Source organism: Glycine max, chromosome 13 (genome assembly GCF_000004515.6).
Source record: "Glycine max cultivar Williams 82 chromosome 13, Glycine_max_v4.0, whole genome shotgun sequence".
NCBI lineage: Eukaryota > Viridiplantae > Streptophyta > Magnoliopsida > Fabales > Fabaceae > Glycine > Glycine max.
In genome coordinates this window covers 29,835,854-29,855,608 of record NC_038249.2, presented here as the reverse complement: position 1 = coordinate 29,855,608, position 19,755 = coordinate 29,835,854, and the positions used below count along the sequence as shown (strand labels likewise).

Here is a 19,755-nt window from a genome sequence, read left to right as displayed (position 1 = left end):
AAATATATTGGTGTCAAAATTTGTTTAAAAATAACTAATTATATCATTTCAATTTAAAAGGAACTTTGTAGCCTAATTCAAATTATTTATTATAATTTCAAAATATAACTTTTATATCTACAAATATTGTTGTTATAATATTAACATAATGACTTCATTAATTCTTCTCCACGTGGGTGATTATTACGTTAGAGAAGGTTCTACATTTATTAATATTTTATATATAATCCTTGAACTTGGCTGGTGTTATGATTTGTCTGTTGGGCTTGGTGTAGGAGTCCATGTTGCTAGTGGCTTCTTGGGCCTCTGAGCTTCGTCACTATCATTATTTGTGCACATTTCATTGCAAAAAGAAGCCTTCTTCTGCAACTCTTTGGTGTTTGGGTGGCAAAATCAGAGAGAGAATAGCAATAACCGGTAACTCTCTCTCTCTCTCTCTCTCTTTCTTCGCCTTCTATTTTGGAGGACTCTTTGTTCCCCTTTATATTTATTTTTATTAGCGTGAACGTGTTTGTTTCGGTTCTTCGCGTTTGCGTTTCTGTCGCGGAGAAAGAAATTTGTATTGCAAATCCTCGAAATGGTGGTGTGTGGTTGCTTACTTGTTTGTGTTCTCAACAGTTTTTTTTTTTTTTTTACTGAAATTGGTTACATGGAATGGGACAATGGCAAGCAAATATCCACGCCGAAGCATTGGTTTTCTACATTGTTTCTCTGTTAGGTTTTAGAAAAAGGTTAAAAAAATTTAATTGCTCATGACCTCAATCATGAACTGTTGCATTTTAATTGCCGCGATATCAGTGAACACAATAAAACCGAAATGAGACCGCTATTGATATTTAAAACCCTAGATTTTATAATTAGAATGATAATATCTACTGTTTGTTTATGATTCTTCTAATCTCTACTAGGTTTCATAACTTTTTTAGTTTGAAAAAGGACGAGGTGTTCATTGTTGAGGCAGAATTTTTAAAAAAAGCCATTGCACACTGTTTGGATGAACTATTTATAACAGGGAAAATAATTTAAATAGGAATTTAAAATTCTTTAAGATAAAATTTGGTGTTTGAATATTTTATTTGGAAGATTTTAAAATTCAAGAAATTTTAAACATAAATTTCAGTTAACTAAAATTAAGGAAGTCTAATTTCTGACTAAAAGGAGAGAATTTGAAAATTCTCGATTGTTTGACTAAAATTAAAGAATTCTAATTTCCAAACAGACACTTGATGAATGAATTTTGCAGTGTTTGATTTACTACTATTTGTTTAACTCTGGCATCTAAATTTGTTAGCATCAAATGCTTATAATGGCAATTGGGTTATTACTTGCTGCAGGGTTGTTTTGTAGAAGGCAGTTTTTCTTCCTTTTGTTGTAATCTACTTCAGTTTGTATTTTCTTTTTATCTCACTTTTGCCTATAGTAGTTGTTATTAAATTAGTCGTGAGAGTTGATTTTATGGAAAGGTACATTGATATTATATACTTGACCCGCGAATAAACTTTTGCGTCACCAAGAGATATACAACTTCTTTCTTGATGCTGTTTGATTGATACATTGTCATAAAAATTGAGAAAAAGTTGAATTTGGTTTGTCAAGTAGAAAATAATGTGATAGTGCTACTTCTGTGTTATATAATGAGCTAACAATAAACATACATACTTTTTTTTTATTTATTCTTTTTCTCAATTTTCTTTTCTCCCATCATCTTATTTATCTGACACCTTTTGATCCACCTACACCACCATTATCTCTGACCCAAACTTCATCTGCTGCAAAACCCTTGCTATTCGTCCTTCTTCATACTAACACTCACATCTGACATGTTTTAGGTTTGCTAATGGTGAGCAGAGCACTTGTTTTCTTTTCCACTTAGGATAACAGTATTTGGGATTTGTACCTGCTGAGGAAAACGGAAGTGATGATATTGAGAAACCTGGAGGCATTTGTGCCTATTATTAAAGCAGGATGGAGGTTTTCTAAGATCTACTGTTTTATACACGTTACCCAAACCTATTTGATCGCCCCTGCTGTGGTAAGCATGATTTCTATGTCAACCTGTCTTAAATTCTATTTTATCAAGTAAACACTTCTAGTGCTGCTGCAGACCTATGGTCCTAGCATGCTTCCTACTATCGATTTGAAAACAGGTGTGTTCTTAATGGAAAAGATCTCACCCCGGTTTGGTAAAGTTACTTGTGGAGATATTGTAGTCTTGCGCAATCCTCAACACCCTAGGCACTTTATGACCAAACGTGTGGTTGGATTGGAGGGTGATAGCGTTACATACATTTCCAATCCTGAGACCAATGAATATGAGGGTGATAGTTTTACACACATTTCCTCTCCTGATAACGGTGATAAGTCTAAGACGATTGTGGTATGGTCAAATTCTTATGAAAATTAAATTCCCATTTTTTGTGATCATTTTGATTATGGGTTTTGCTTTGCCAGTATTTTAATTGTTATTTTTGGGATGACTGGTATCTAGCATCCTTGCTTCTTCACATTAAGAATTGGCATGATATTCGATGGCCTTTGGTCTAGAAAATTCTGACAATAATTAATTTTTTCCATCGCTGAATGTGTTTTGGAGATTTCATTGTCTAAGTATGCCTTCCCTCTATAGGTGCCAAAGGGTGCCGTTTGGGTTGAGGGAGATAACAAGTATAACAGCAATGATTCAAGAAAATTTGGTCCTGTTCCTTATGACCTTATTGATGGCAAGATGTTCTGGAGGGTAAGTTTGTGTATGATATGATGACTCACCACACAAGCCTCTGCTTCCTTTTTTCTTCTGTGAACTTCCCCTGATCTTTTAATTTTTGGATGTAGATAACGCCACTTAAAAAATTTGGACCTTTCTGGAATAAATGATCTGAAGCAAAGCATTCTGTCATGGAAGCTACAATCTTTTGCAGCATGGCTTTGTATGTTTAATTTTGAAAGGCAAAACCCTACCTATCTGTAGTTAATTCCCTAGACTGGTGCACTTTGCTCACCAAAGATTCAAATTGCCACATTTTGTTATAAGGGCAGTTTTGTTTTTTTTTTTTTTTTTTGACGAAGCAGTTTATCTTTTATGCATGAAGTAAATGACAAGTAGTAGATGATCATAAGAATCTACTCAGATATTAGAAATGGAACATAGAATTTTCTGTTGTTTGAGCACATCCTTAATATATCTAGTATGGTTGTTCAATTGGCTTTGATGGAAGAATTTATGTAATCCTATTGAAAACCTATGGCCTTTTGAAGTAGGGTCTTGGACTATAAAGGCCCATTGCATTGCTGATATATGAAATGCTGGTTTGATGGTTGGACACTTTCACCCATTGCTCTTTTCTTATATATACTGGTAGGGATAAATATGCTTTTAGTTCCTCTAAGATTATCATGTTTTGATTTTGGTTCATGTAATTTTTTTTAGAGCAAACTATGTTTTCGTCCTTTATCTTCTTCAAATTTCTAGTTTTCATTCCTGACTCTTTTGAGATTGATCTTAGTCCTTCAACTTTTATTTTGTTTATGGTTTTCTTCATTTTTGTCTATTTTTTAATGCTAATGGGTGACATGACCATTTTCTTTGATTATTATTTTATTTTAGTATGTTTTCTAGTCACTAAAAATTGCCATAAATTACATGAATAATTTATTTAAAAAGTCTTAGACATATTCTTGTATTAAAAACCGTCAAAGATTGCTATATTCCAATTTTAAATTCAAGCACAAAAAATATTAGCATAAATCCAAATTCATCACATGCACAATTTCAAATTAAGATGGAAACACAAATTAGGTCAACAAACTTGGAGTTAAGCTTCATTCTTCAAATTTAACGAAGATTTAATTTTTAGTGGTTAAAGTCAAATCCATCATGGACAGGGAGTCTTTAAATCTTAAGTAGATTCTTAAATCATTGTTAACCTTCATCAATACCACAAAATAGATCTCACAATTCCTCTTTTCCAATCCATTTGATCCCTCAATCACCTTTCACAAGTTCCTTATCATAGTCATATGATTCATGGGATTCATCACAATTGAATTATGATAGCAACATGATGATTTCTTTGCAAAAAAAAAAACCATTATTCAAAACCTCATTGTCACCAACATCATGGAGGTTTTAAATTAATGAATTAATGAAGTCATTATGTTAATATTATAACAACAATATTTGTAGATATAAAAGTTATATTTTTCTCGCAATACAATTTATTTCATACCTAAATGTCAAATAGAATTCAAATCATTAATCATTTAATTAAGAGACACAAGTCACTATCACTTACACTAATCATAATTGATTTTATTTATCTTTGTTAATATTAACGCAGTTGCATTGATCATGTTAATTTTCACCTATATTTCTAAATGACTTCGGTATATATTAATAAGTTAAAATATATCAAATTGATGATAAAAGTGTTCACTAATATATTTTTCTATAGTTTTTATTGTTCCTTTATGTTATATTTTTTATTTATTTTTATGATCGACTTTTGACTTTCACATGAAACTCTACAGTATCTCTATAAATTTCAATTCTTTTAGGATACTATAAAAATAATTCAAGTTAAAAAAGCGGATAATATTCACCGAGAGAGGGAGAATTTCATTCTTTCCACAACTACACTATTATTATTTCCTTAAATTGCTAACTGAAACCTTACAAAAAAATTTAAGGAAAGCCAAAGCCACAACAAACCTTTTGCCGGGCATCTTCACATGATTTAGCAACTAACTGAGTCATAGCCTGAAAGAAATGTCAAACAAAACGATATAACAGCATGATATATGAAAAGAGATGTTTAAAGGGAAAACAATGATAATAGACTAAAAAGGCAACCCGTTCATCCTCTAAAATAAATAAACCAATGACCAGTTGACCATTAAAATCAAATAACATTTATAATGCATAATAATAGACTATAAAGTTCTACACACTGCAAAATTCAACAAAGAAAAATTGTTCAGGCAAGTTATTGAGTATCAACTTGTTTCAATCAGGAAAAAAAAAAGACTTCAAAATCTAGCAGCTTAAGCCTTGTATTTAGCGTATAGTAATTTGAAACCACTAAAGAGAATTACATACCTCATAGATTTGTACTTACAGTCATCAAATTTTACAAACCTGTATTACTTAAACATTTCATTTAGTGTGACCAAATAAATTCATTTTTTCCCTAAATAATGTTTAATTACATTAAGAGAAATATTACTTGGACTTTATTGTCTAGAGGAGTAACGCGTTGATTTTATAACTATCTCATCTTCATATAGAAAACATTTTCTCATGCTAACAAATTATTTGTGACATTGGCCTTAAACATACCAATACTTCATAATAATATAGAGATAAAGACCTAATTCAAAATATTAGATAGTGTTACTCCGACCAAGAATTAGCTCAATAGTCGATCCATTGAAGCTTATAAAAATATTTGAGATATTACCGGGGAGCTTAAGGTGTTATTTATGTTGGTATCAAATAAAAAATAAATCACTGAATCATAAAAAGGAGAAAAAAAAGTAGTAACTACATAAATTAGATTTCATAAATCCAATTAAAATTTCATCCCATTTGTGATTGATCCTTTGAACTCACGACGATAACAAACAATATAACTAATGAAAAAAGTAACAAATACTAGAAAGCATGAACAGCATCAACCAATGATAATATAAGTCTACAAAACGGGTGAAACGCTGAACAGGATGCCTACAAATCATTAGCTGCTCTTAATTCACAGCAGCATGCACCAATGTGGCTAAGACCAGACAAATTTCAGGCTTTGGCAAATTAAAAGGAGAAACCCAGCAGTGAATCCTTTGAGAGTTATGTAAATGACATAATTCAATAAACAGAATTCCGTATTACACAATATCCAGGGACTAAAATCACTTTAAACTATATTAAACAATTATTTTGTCCAATAATAAATAACTCAGCGCGGCGTTTAAACTATATTAAACAATTATTTTGTCCAATAATAAATAACTCAGCGGAAAGCAAAAATAAATTTAGAAAACAATTATTTAGAAAATTTGGTCCTGTTCCTTTTGACCTTATTGATGGCAAGATGTTCTGGAGCGTAAGTTTGTGTATATATGATATGATGACTCACCACCACCCAAGCCTCTGCTTCCTTTTCGCTCCTTTTTTCTTCTGTCAACTTCCCCTGACCTTTTGATTTTTGCATGTAGATAATGCCACTTAAAAAATTTGGACCTTTCTGGAATAAATGATATGAAGCAAAGCATTCTGTCATGGAAGCTACAATCTTTTGCAACTTGGCTTTACGTGTTTAATTTTTTACGGCAAAACCCTACCTATCTGTAGTTTACTCCCTACACAGGTGCATTTTGCTTATAAGGGCAGTTTATCTTCTTTTTTTTGACAGAGCAGTTTATCTTTTATGCATGAAATCAATGAAAAGTAGTAGATGATCACAAAAATCTACTCAGATTAGAAATGGAACATAGAATTTCCGTTAGATGGAAGAATTTGTGTAATCCTATTGAAAACATTTGTCCTTTTGAAGAAGGGTCTTCTATAAAGGTCCATCACATTGTTGATATATGAAATGGTGGTTTGATGGTTGACACATTCACCTATTACTCTTTTATATATACTCTTAGGCTTAACTATATTTTTAGTTTCTATAAAATAAGCATGTTTTGATTTTGGTTCTTATAATTTTTTTTCTAGAGCAAACTATGCTTTTCATCCTTTAACTTTTTCAAATTTTTGTCTTTCATCCTGAAACTTTTTGAAAACTGTTCTTAATCTTTCAACTTTTATTACATTCACAGTTTTCATCATTTCTATTTATTTTAGACATTAAATGGTGTCATAATATTCGTTTATTATTATTTTATTTTATTTCTTGGTGGCTAAAAATTGCCAAAAGTTACATGAATAACTTATTTGAAAAGTCTTGAACATATTCTAGCAGCTAAAAGCCTTCACAAATTGCTATATCTCAATTTTTAATTCAAGCACAAAAATGATTAGCCTAAATCAAAATTCATCTTATGCACAATTTCAAATTAAGATTGAAACACAAATCAGATCAACAAACTCAAAGGTAAGCTTCATTCTTCAAATTTCATGGAAACGGGTAAGCTTCATTCTTCAAATTTAGCCAAGATTCAATTTTTAATGGGTAAAGTCAAATCCATGGCCATGGACACTAAATCTTCAAACCCTACGCAGATCTCGCAAGTCTTCAAACCACCCTGTTTACAAATTTTCAAACCACCATCAACCTTCATTGTTACCATCAAATAGATCTTGCAATTCCTCTATTGCACCTTGTTTGCTCCCTCAACCACCTCAAACTACAACAATAACATGACGGCTCTTTTCCACACACGCACAAAATAAATAAATAAAACTCATTATCTAAAACCCCTTTGCACACACACACAAAATAAATAAATAAAACTCATTATCTAAAACCCCGTTGTTGCCAACACCCACTTCGACAATTGACCAAAAGAACAAAACCACAAAAAAATACAAAAGCAAAAACTAAATTTTTTTAGAATAATAATTTGTTTTTCCTAAAACTTTGTAAGTATATAATGACTAAATGCATTTAAAAGAGACAATATTTGACTAATAGAGTTAAGTATTTCAACTCTAATACGATATTTTTATTTTAGATATAAATAAAATATTGTATTAGCATGACAAACATAAACAAAATCAAGACAATTATAAAAATATTTACTTAAAGAAAAAATTCATGGGTGATTTAATTTAATAAATTATGTGAACTAAAAATTAATGTGTTTTGTATTTAATAAGTAATTTATATATAATAATAAATTTAATTATATGATATGAGTTATGTATAGTTGAATTAAGTTAAAAAATAGATCTTGTTATCCAATTTGTATATAATCAAGACTTAATTGAGTTGGGTCGAATTTAACATAAACACTTAAAAAAACCAACCCAACACAATTGGATCGGGTTGGGTCAAGGGTAGACCTGGATCCATAAACATTCCTACTCAAGAAACTTGTTGGATTGATAAAGCATTTTCAGGGAAGTAGCAATGATGGTGGGTGGAGGTGGAAGGGGTAGTAGTGACAGTGGGAGTGTGCTGGAGAAGAATTGTACATGAGGGAGAAGAAAGACAAGAGACAAATTTGGAAAATAAAGAAAAAAATAATAATTTCTGATGATTTTTAGTTGTCAGGAAATGTAATAAAATAAAACAACAACAATAATAATAAATCAAGTGTCACTCATTAATTAGTTAACATCCAAAAAGACGAAAATCATAAATGGAATACAAGTTGGAGGACTATGATTAGTCTTCAAAAAGTTCAGGGACAAAAACAAATTTTTTTAAAAAGTTAAAGTACAAAAAACATAGTTTGCTCTTTTTCATTATTTATCATCCCTCTAAAATTTAAAATTAATTATTTACCATTCCTTTAAAATGAGTAAAAAAAAACGTCTCTCAAATATTTTTCTTCTAACATTTTCAAAATCTTTGGGCATTTACAAAAAAGATGACAAGAGGCATCAGTTAGAATAGTAGATGTTACGATTTTTAGCTTAAGAAAAAGAGAAATTGAAAAAAACATTAGAGCAACTCATCAAGGGAGTCATAAGATTTAATAATGTATTAATTTCTGAAATTTCAATTTTCAATTGTGTCAAATAAGGTTATGTGATTCATGTAACCGACTTCATCTCATGATATAAGATTTTGTTGTTGTTTCTAAAATCTGGAATTCTTATTTTTTATCTTAAAAGTTCATTTTGAAGTAGATAAATAGCATTTATTTTAGAAATTTAGAAAAAAAAATTAAGCATCATATAGTAATATTATACCATAGATACTAGTGAGTGTTACCCTTGACCTTTTGCTAAGAAGTTAATAGTAAAGACTAAAAATACTTTTATCATCCAAACCATAAAATCCAAGAGTCCTAAATTCTTACACTCCGAACATCCAATCTCCTTTTAAATTCATCATAATGACTCTGATGTGCCTAATCTAAACTTCAAACATTTTATCCCTTATGTCATGTCGACCAATACGATGACATCAATTGAAAATATATCGATCGGATACAACTTATAAGCACTTCATTTAGAATGAGTTTAGTGAGTTCTTCACCGCAGCATGGTCATATAGCATAAAATTTTCCATTTGAACGTTAAAGTTAAGAAATAATTTGACTCATTTTTATAACCAATTATCATATACCAGTTTTATTACAAAAAAATGGCAAACGGAAAATTCAACTAATGCAAAAATGTACTTTGTCGTATTGAATATTAGTATGGTCAGACAAACTCATTTCCCCCCTAAATACTGCTAATTGGATTACCATGGTTAAAAAAATCAACACCATTACCATGGTGAAATCTCCAAGGAATTCAATGTGAGCAATCTTTGGCAAGTCTTTGTTGTTTGGTTTCTGGGCAAACCCTCCTCTTCCCCTTTCAATTGCTTATATATAGGAACGATATTGCTAGATACACCCTGTAATATTGCTTGTGTATCAATAATTTAAGTGAAGTAACAAAAATGTCTTTCACTTAAATTTTAAAAACCTTCCCTCCTATTCTTCGTCCGTACGCCACTTCTTCTTCCTTCGTCTTCTTGCATCCTCTTCTTTGTTTTGTGTTGTGCTACCGCCGTTGACTACTTCCATTGCTAGCTTTGAGGACATTTCCATCGTCGAGGTAAGGTTTCTTCTTCCCTTCTTTAATGGTTGCTTTGTCTTCTTTGGAATCCGTATAACACATACGGATTAAGTAATCCATATGAGTTATACAGATTAACTAATCCGGATGGTTTAATAATTAAAAAAACACATGGATTACATAAATTCGTATTTATGTAATTTGTATGTTTTTAAATTATTAATAAATTAATTTATTTTTTTAATAGTAAATATTTTTTATTTATAAAAAGTACTATTTTGATTTTTGTTTCTAAATTGTTATTGTTTTTATTAAATATGAATATATTATTTTGTTTTCTGTTTGTAAATAGTTATTGTTTACTTTTTAAATAAAAATAGATAATTTTGAATTATGCTTTTAAATGGTAATTTTTTTAATTGTAAGTATATTAATATTATTTTTGTTTTTAAATATTTATTGTTTCTTTTTTAAAATAAAAATATTTTATTTTGAATTACGTTTTTAAATAGTTAATTTTTTATATTGTAAATATCTTAATTTTATTTTTGTTTTTAAATATATATTGTTTTTTTAAAATAAAAATAGTTTATTTTGAATTATGTTTTTAAATATTTAATTTTTTTAATTGTACATATATTAATTTTATTTTTGTTTTTCAATATCCATTTTTTATTTTTTTTTATAAATAAAAATAGTTTATTTTGAATTATGTTTTTAAATAGTTAATTTTTTAATTGTAAATATATTAATTTTATTTTTTAAATAGCCATTTTTTTTAAATAAAAAAATTATATTTTGAATTATGTTTTTAAATAGTTAATCTTCTTTAATTGTAAATATATTAATTTTATTTTTTAAATAGCTATTGTTTCTTTTTTTAAATAAAAATAGTTTATTTTGAATTATGTTTTTAAATAGTTATTTTTCAATAGCAAATATATTTATTTTATTTTATTTTTAAATAGCTATTGTTTGTTTTTTAAATAAAAATAGATTATTTTGATGTATGTTTTTAAATATTTATTGTATTTTTTTAATTATAATATGTTATTTAGAATGTTTTTCTGAAATAGTTAATATATTTTTAATAAAAAAATAGATTATTTTCATTTTTGTTTTGAAAATTTATTGTTTTATTTTTATTTATAATTATTATATATTTGTTTTTTATGTATTTAATTAATTATAGTGTTTTTTTAAGTTGTTTTTTTGATAAAGAAGTTAATTAATTATATAAAATTAATTAAAAATAAAATTTGATATATATATATATATATTATAATTATTTTTTATTTATAAATGATTATATAGTAATTGATTGAAGTATTATTTGAATTTTAATATAAATTTATATGTACGCTTCAATTACTACCTCCATCAATAAGATATTTTTCTTTTTTATAATATTATTTTTAGGTTCTCTTTCACATTAATTATTTTTTTTATCAGAATACTCTTAATTATTTTATAATAAATATCAATTAAAAAGATAAATACATTCTCTCTTATAAGGATCAAAGAAAAAGATTAACACATATTCATTAATTAGCTAGAAAGTAATTAAGTGAAAAAAAGATTGATGATGAGTCTCAATAATTTTAAAGATAATTTTAAAAAATAATATAAGTTACTAATAAATTTAATATTACTAACTTAAATTAATCAATTTTATTAAAGAATATGGATGAATTGAAAGAGTCTTATTACATGGTAAGAGTAATAAATTATAAGTTTAATTATTATTTTAGTTCTCTAATTTATTTTTAAAGTTCAATTTTGATCTTTTTTTTTAAAAGAAATTTTTTTATATAAATGACACGTAATGTAATAAATTAAATTCCATATTACTCAACATGTAGGGATTGAAATTACCTTTAATTATATTAAGCCTATCATCTCTTTAGAACTTAAAACTCTTCAAGTTAATAAACAATATGTCAAAAATATAATGTGGATAACATAATAATTTATCGAATAAATTAGTAGTAAAATTCAAGAGTGAAATATTTTATCCAAGCAGAATCAATCACTTGAAACTGTATTAAACAATTATTTAGTCGAATAATAAATAACAGAGCGGCGGCGTCCAGCAAGCAGAAAGCAAAAATAAGTTTAGAAAACAATTAATTAGTAAATTGCAGGCAATAGAGAAGCATCTACATCTTTCACCATTATTCTTTATAATCAACCTCACTACCTTATATCCACGTCTTCAATGTGAGCAATCTTTGGCCAGTCTTCGCCTTGGGGTTCCCGGCAACGTTGTTTGAGAAACCCACACCTCCGAATTGTCAAAGTTGAAATGGATTTGGGCAGACCCTCCTCTGGTAAGCATTGGAGCCTGCGGCAGTTCCAAAGAGTCAATTCCTTGAGAGAGGAGAGGTGGCAGAGACCTTTGTAGTCCAGTCTTTTTAGATCTTCACAATGACTGATGTCTAGAGTAACAAGAGAGTGTGGCAGTACACCTTCCTCAGGAAGACACTCAACATCCACTCCTCCAATCCGTAAGGTTTCTAGAGAGTGATTGCCTCCCAAGGCACTTTTCAATGAGGACATAAGTTTGTAACTACCATAGAGATGCATATTTTTTAAATTTGATGGCAAACCTCCTTCGGGAAACATTTCAACTTTTGGACAACGAATTATGCCCAGATAATCAAGAGATGGAAGGAGGACATGCATTCCTTCAGGCAATGATTCTAATTGGGGGCACTCTCTCATACTCAGACGCTGGAGATGATTATGAGTCTGCCCCTGTGAAATCCCCTGTAGATTAAGACACTCCCTGATATCAAGCTCCCTGAGTATTGGGAAGATATCTAGCGGAATGGTCGTTAGAGAGTCCCATCCAGAAATCCCTAGACGATTTAAATGAGATAGTTGCTCTGGCAAGTGCCATTTCAGCTTGGGACAATTATATATAGAAAGACGTTGAAGACGTGGAAAAGCACCTGTCACACCTTTACATTCCCATTCTTCCCATTCCTTCATATCGTAGAAATCCAAAGATTCCAAGGATGTAAATGAACAAGAGCTACTCCCGAAAAAATCAGCATTAATACTCACAATCCCATCAAGCCTTTGAATTGAAAGCTCCTTCAGAAATGGCAAAAGTCCAAGGGGAGGCAAACCTTTCAGCTTGGGACAATACCTTATAGAAAGACGTTGAAGACGTGGAAAAGCACCTGTCACACCTTTACATTCCCATTCTTCCCATTCCTTCATATCGGAGAACTTCAAAGATTCCAAGGATGTAAATGAACAAGAGCTACTCCCGAAAAAATCAGCATTAATACTCACAATCCCATCAAGCCCTTCAATTGAAAGCTCCTTCAGAAATGGCAAAAGTCCAAGGGGAGGCAAACCTTTCAGCTTGGGACAATACCCTATAGAAAGACGTTGAAGACGTGGAAAAGCACCTGTCACACCTTTACATTCCCATTCTTCCCATTCCTTCATATTGGAGAACCTCAAAGATTCCAAGGATGTAAATGAACAAGAGCTACTCCCGAAAAAATCAGCATTAATACTCACAATCCCATCAAGCCCTTCAATTGAAAGCTCCTTCAGAAATGGCAAAAGTCCAAGGGGAGGCAAACGTTGGCAAGATTGACAGTTCCTCAAGCTTAAGGACACCACATTCAATGATGAATTATCCGATAACCAACTAGGAAATTGTTTACCCCCATAGTTCCTCATCGTCAACTTCTCCAAGTGTTTGGAAGGCTGTAGATTCTCGATTACAATTTCATCCCTTTCTTTTGTTGAATCATCGGGGTTCCAGTCTGAATCCCATTCTAACTCTAGCTCGACAAGGTGTGTTTTATTTTTTAAATCCACAGCCAATGCATCAGAGGGATTCTCAACATTCTGCAGGTTCTCAATTGATAGACTTCCATGAAGATTGAGTTCTCCTAGCTGCTGGATACTGAACTCCCTACTTTTGCCAACATTAAACGAACTCATTAATACTTGAAGATACTCCAGTTTTCCCAAATGTGCTGGTACCTTTCTCACTCCAGTATACATTAATTCAAGGCGATGCAAATCAGTGAGTTTATGCAAATTTGAGGGCAGCTCCTTCAAATGTTTACAACCATTTAGCTTCAGTATTTGCAAGTTGTAGAGTGAACATGTTGATTCAGGTAGTTTTTCTATGCCAGTATTTGAGAGGTCTAAGGAATGGAGATATTTAAGATTACCTACGGAGTCAGGCAACTCTGTTAGGTTAGAATAATCAGACACAGATAAGACACGTAAGAACTTAAACTTGGAGAATAATTCACGTGTTGACATCTTGCAATACCAACGACTGTAGTTATGAAAACTCGTTTCCTCACTTAATGACATAAATGTGCGTAACCTTTCAGCATTGTATAAAGTTCCAAACCCATCAAAGCATTTAACGTGATTGCTTGCAACTGAAAAATGACGGGTTGTCTTTGGTATATGTTTTGGTTGATCATCTTCCAACCTGAAGCAGAAGTCCCCACAAACATATTTTGCCAAATCATTGAGAAGGTCATGCATGACAAAAGGTTTTCCCTCTATGTTGCTTGATTGTTGAAAGAAGGACCTTGACAAAAGATCGTTGAAGTATTGTTCACCGACTTCTTCTGGACTCCTACTCTGTTGATGACATTGTAAAAAGTTTTCCGCCATCCACAACTGAATTAAACCCTCCTTGCCAAACCTGTAATCTTTGGGGAATAAGGCGCAATAAGCAAAACATCTCTTGAGACGGGAAGGGAGGTGGTGATAGCTTAGTGCTAAAGCAGGGACAATAGAGCTATCCTCTTCTGAAAATTCCCATATCTCGCTTTTCAATATGCCTTCCCATTCTGAAATAGATGATTTTTGGTGTAATAGACTTCCAATTGTTGTCAAAGCCAGAGGCAGTCCTTTACATTTTGCTACTATCTTCGTACCAATCTCCTTGAAGTCTGCATTTGGTTGATGACTATCATCTTGGAATGCATGTTTAGCCAACAATTGCCAGCAATGATCATCTTGCAACAGCTCTAAGCAATGTGTTTTATTTGATCCCACTATTGAAGCAACTTTCTTGTCACGTGTAGTGACAACAATTTTACTCCCTGGAGCCCCATCATTAAGAGGAGTTTGCAAAGCTTCCCATTCCTTTTGATTTCTGTTCCAAACATCATCCAAAACAAGAAAAAATCTCTTTCCTGTCAATTTTTCTTTCAACCTTCCCTGAACCATTTCTCGGTTTCTACTATCATCAGTGGACTTAGTGACTGCCTCAAGAATTGTTCTTGTTACATTGAAAACATCAAATTCATCTGAAACACAGACCCAAGCTTTGATATCAAATTTATTTTCTATCCTTGGGTCATTGAATACATGTTGGGCAAGTGTGGTCTTACCCAACCCACCCATGCCCACAATAGAAAATATTGATGGTTTGTTACAATTGTCAATGTCAGATGTGAGCCAATTAAAGATCATTTCTTTGTCATCATCTCTGCCATAAATAACACGTTCAACAAGCAAAGATGTTGATTGTGATTGCTGTGATACTGCACCACCAAATCCTGATCCAACACCACTTGCATTTTTCAAACCTAGATAGCCACTTTGGCTAGCAAGATTTTCAAGGTCCTCAAGGACCTGTTCCATCCTTGACTTAATTTCCTTGTAAAAGGAACTAACAGGAGAAGATTTGAAGAAATTTGGTACCTTGCAAGTGCAGGTTTGAGACTCAGCTTCAGCTTCAGCGTCGACCTGGCATTTGGAGATCTCATGTTGTATTTCATCCAAGAGATCCTCTGCGTCAAACACAGCATCTTTGACCTTAAGAAGCCAGTTCCTGACACGTGGATCTCTGAACTGCTTTAGTTCTGCATCATCAGCCAGAGCCTGTATGGAGTTCAGCTTGATTTCCAAGTTGTTGAGCAGCTTTTGATCAAGCTTTCTTCCACGAAAGAAGTCCCGAATTTGATGAGAAGCAAGCTTCTGAAACGCAGCCTGAAGGAAAGCAGAAAGAAGAGCACCACCGACCAATTCTAGTGCCATGGTAGGAAAGGGAGTTGAGTGGATGAATGGAAATGAGTAATTTGAAGTGAAGTGCAGGGTTCATGAACTGATCAAATCAGTGATAGGCAATTTTATGAAGGATGGCTTTAATTAAGATTGAGTCAACCAATAACTGTTGAGTCTTCCCGACAAGACAAACTTTAACAGCTGTATCCCATGAATTAATGCGTGGCTATGATTCTGCTGAGGGTAGCTCGTGGGATATTAACCAACACTTGTTTGTTTTAATTTTATGAGTAAAAATAGTATAAAAAAATATTATTTATTAAAAATTAGATATTTAAATAATTATAAAGGAAGAAATTATCTTAAGGCACTATAAATTGTTTAACTAGTATTTTTAATAGTTTCTTAGTAATTTTTAATATTTTTAGACATATTGTTTATTTTTTAAAACGTTTAATTCTAACTTTTAATTTTTGTTATATTTTTTTATTTTTATCTTTGATATATTTACTTATTTCTCTTATTATATTTTTTAAACAAATCTTAATTTTATTGTTTTTGTGTTATTTTATATTTTTATTCAATATTTAATATTACTTAACACTTTTAATTTAATAAATTAATTTTTTAATTTCTAATTATCAACTAACATTTTAATTAATTTTATTAAATATACCCTTAAAAAAATTAATAATATTTAGAGCGTGAAAGAATTTGTAGGACCAAAGTTTGGTGGAACATTAATTGTACCGACACCCCTTCATCTCTCTAATGCATAATAATAATAGTTAGACATTATTAAAAGTTCTGCGCATTACAATAATTCAACAAAGAAAATTGTTCAAGCTAGCTATCAAGTATCAACATGGTTCAATCAAAATATCCCATACCAACTTTAAAATGTAGCAGCTTGATCCTTGAAGTTAGCTGATTGCAATTTCCAACCAGTAAAGAGAATTGCATGCCTCATCAACTTTACAAACCCTTATTAGTTAAACATTTCATTTTCAAAGGCTGCAATTAAACTCATTTCAATAAGAAAATTCCACCAAACAACCATTCTAGAAAACTCACATGCATCTGATTCACCAAAAGCTTCTAGAAAATTCAAGAAGTTGTCCCAAATTTTTCTTAATCTTCATCTTTCAGAATTATCGTTCAAATTTATAAACTGTCAGAGTATTTCTTAACTTAATGCAACCTAGAATTTTTGTTTAGAGTTTGAAATTCAGACTACATTCCCACAAAAAACACGTGGTAGCTCCAACAAAATTCATTCACACCAGAAAATCAAAATCAGAAAACTTAAAAATGAATAAAAAAAATTCAAAGGGAATAGAGCTTGCTTATTATCAAATGGACAAAAGTTAGGTGCAATTCTTTAAGTACTCAAGGCATTATTTTCAAATTAAAATTAAATGTTGTTAAAATTTGGATTTAAATCTGACTTAACTTCAAACACATATTTATGAGATCAGAGATCAGAGTTGATCCCATTTATATTATTTTAAACATATTTTTAATAACCATAAAATCTTCCACACATATTTTATGTTGTGAATTGTCTATTGATTTGGGAGTCTTTACATTAAAAATACAAATTAATCAATTATTTACGTAAATAATACATGCAAATTATCATTTACCTAAATGATACACTTCACTGTACATGGTGAAAAGTTGGTTTCCCAAAAACCGATTTCTCACCTAAGCACAACTTTTTTTTTTTTTTTTTTAATTTCTGCATCAGCAAATTATTTAATGCTTTTTTATATTTTTAAAAAACTTTTAGAAATTGGTTCCTCCATAACTAATTTCTAAACATATTTTTTAAAAAACTAAATTAATAAATCATTTTTTTCTTAACAGATTTTTTAAAAATGTTTTTTATTTTAATTTTTTTAATTAATTTATAAATATTAATTTTTATATGAAAAAATTAATTTGCATTTGTTGTTAATTTTTTATAATACAGGATATAAGCTACTTCATTATATTCCCAATGTTCTCTACGTAATAGTTTTCATGATGTCTCATTTTGTTACAACAATGACATTTTAATTAACTTATGGACTTTTATATATTAGAAATAGAAAAATCCCTTGCCACTACTAGTCTACTAACTCTTTTGTCATTATAGAAACACTTTGCAGCACCAAAGTCCTTCAGTTTGAACATTGCTGGAGTATACCCTTGTGCAACGCTTTCTTGATTCATTTTTCCTGTGTCATAACATGAAACAATACATAAAAGAATTAAAGTTTGGTTTAACTTTCATTAGCTAGTGAATAAGTAGCTTCTATTTCCTAGAATTTAACTTAGACAATTAAAAAGGAAAGAAAGAATCATACCCTATATTTGAAAGCTTTTGCTTTGGTTTCTCTGTCCATTTGATTCACACCTGATTTTCTAGCATTCACTACTTTCTCTACCATCTTACTTCCCTTAAAATGTGCTCTATTTTCATTAGTGCCTGCTGCTAGAGTGTATGTTTCTTTTTGTTCCCTCAATTTTTGGGGGGTTCTATCTAACTGGTTCAAGCCACCATTAGCCATGCTTGGCGATGGTGATCTTGACTGTCTACAAGTTCGCGGAGTAGGATCACGATTTTGAAATCCTAGAATAGTAGAAGATCAAGTTGTGCTTCGTCCCCGTGTCGTGGAACTCGACCTCTGATCCGTGCTTAGATTTGGTGGTGTCTCATTTGAGAGTTCTACAATGCTACTTAGATTTACAACCCTTGACTTCACTGATAGAGAAACACCTCTAGATGATCTTGGCTTTCTTTCTGATTCATTTGTTTCTATGCTTTTCTTGATATTCAAAGCAAGGAAATGAGCATTGTTGGTTTGCTTTTGGGGAGTGGATCTAGTGTTGTTGGCTGCATCATGTTCAATTTTTGCATTACTGCCTTTGTTGTTAATAATGGTAGGAGGGGTAGGGCTTGTTTGTTGTTGTTCATTTGTGTTCTTGATGATGCTTGGTCTTTGCTTGTTGTGACCTTGAGTCATTGATCTTGTTGGAAGTTTTGCTTTAGTTGATTTGGTATTTGTCTTTCCATCACTGCATGTGTGGCAAAACCAACTTTATGTCATTGATTTGAACTTTAGAGGAACAAACAAGCTAGAATAGTCTTGCTTAGGTACAAACAAAATCCAAAAGCTACAATTAATTATGAAGATTATCATAATAATAAAAAAAATAATGTTTTGATAAATAGAAATTTTTTTTAGGGTGTCTGGAATTCTTTTTTTTTTTTTTTTTGTCCATGTGACTCCTCTTCCTCTCTATTTTTTGGTCATTATGACTTTCTCTGCATAACTGAAGGCACCAAGTCCATTTGAGGGTAAAAATAAGATGGGTGGGACCCACGCTAAGCTCTATCCAAAATGTGACGACAGTTGGTTTTTCTAAAATATTCTACGAGCAGATGCAGAAATGCTTATATGTCTTATAGTTTTTTTTTTTTTTGGTTCAAGAAAAACTTATTTTTTAAAGTAAATTTCTTTTTCAAAACTTTGGACAGATAATAATTTATGTTTAGTTCATAAATAAAGTTCTTAAAAGTAAGTTTGCATCTAAAGTAATGGTGTATCCTCTATTGTTTAATATTAATATAAAGTACTGAATATGATTCCATTAGAATTTAATGATACATTTATTTTGGAGTATAATGTAGCAATAAGATTTGCATATTATATTACATAATTCACATAATTTCTGTACTCATTATTTGGAAATTAACATAAAAGTTCAGTGACGCACTCTTGAGATGGCCTGAGGGATTGGTAACTCCTTTTGAAGGACAAGTTGAGGACTGGGTTCCACTTCAAGAGAGAAGTTGCTGGTGGTGTTTTCAACCTTTTTAGCCCATGCATGATGCAATGACTAAGTTATTTTCCATGCATGTATTTGATAAATCAAATAATCATGCTCATTCAATAAAGTATATGTACCAAACATACCAATCATAATCATTTTTGTTTGTTTCCAGAAACTCTAGCCCATATTCTTTCTTCCCTGACGGAATTCAATAGAGTGAAAATTTTCCTGAATTTTTTTTTTCTTCC

General features: G+C 30.8%; 2 protein-coding genes across 4 annotated transcripts; one reads left to right on the top strand and one right to left on the bottom strand.

The window, feature by feature from the left end:
- Nucleotides 1-268: 268 nt before the first annotated feature.
- LOC100526949 (uncharacterized) lies at nucleotides 269-3,328 on the top strand. Of its 3 annotated transcripts, none has more exons than XM_041007774.1 (5): nucleotides 269-417; nucleotides 1,904-2,032; nucleotides 2,105-2,377; nucleotides 2,627-2,737; nucleotides 2,833-3,328. In XM_041007774.1, exons 2-5 carry the CDS (start codon nucleotides 1,919-1,921, stop codon nucleotides 2,872-2,874), a joined length of 540 nt encoding a protein of 179 aa, XP_040863708.1. In that variant the 5' UTR covers nucleotides 269-417; nucleotides 1,904-1,918; the 3' UTR covers nucleotides 2,875-3,328.
- An 8,547-nt stretch (nucleotides 3,329-11,875) lies between these two features.
- Nucleotides 11,876-15,718, bottom strand: LOC100499655 (disease resistance protein). The gene has a single exon (NM_001250906.1). The coding sequence runs from the start codon at nucleotides 15,716-15,718 to the stop codon at nucleotides 11,876-11,878; it is 3,843 nt and encodes a 1,280-aa protein (NP_001237835.1).
- Between the last annotated feature and the right edge of the window lie 4,037 nt (nucleotides 15,719-19,755).

Excerpts from the sequence above, each read along its gene's own strand:
- LOC100526949 (XM_041007774.1), top strand. The coding sequence starts at position 1,919 with ATGATATTGAGAAACCTGGAGGCATTTGTGCCTATTATTAAAGCAGGA. Across the intron at positions 2,378-2,626 it reads ATAAGTCTAAGACGATTGTG|GTGCCAAAGGGTGCCGTTTG; the intron begins GTATGGTCAAAT and ends TTCCCTCTATAG. Across the intron at positions 2,738-2,832 it reads ATGGCAAGATGTTCTGGAGG|ATAACGCCACTTAAAAAATT; the intron begins GTAAGTTTGTGT and ends TTTTGGATGTAG.
- LOC100499655 (NM_001250906.1), bottom strand. The coding sequence starts at position 15,718 with ATGGCACTAGAATTGGTCGGTGGTGCTCTTCTTTCTGCTTTCCTTCAG.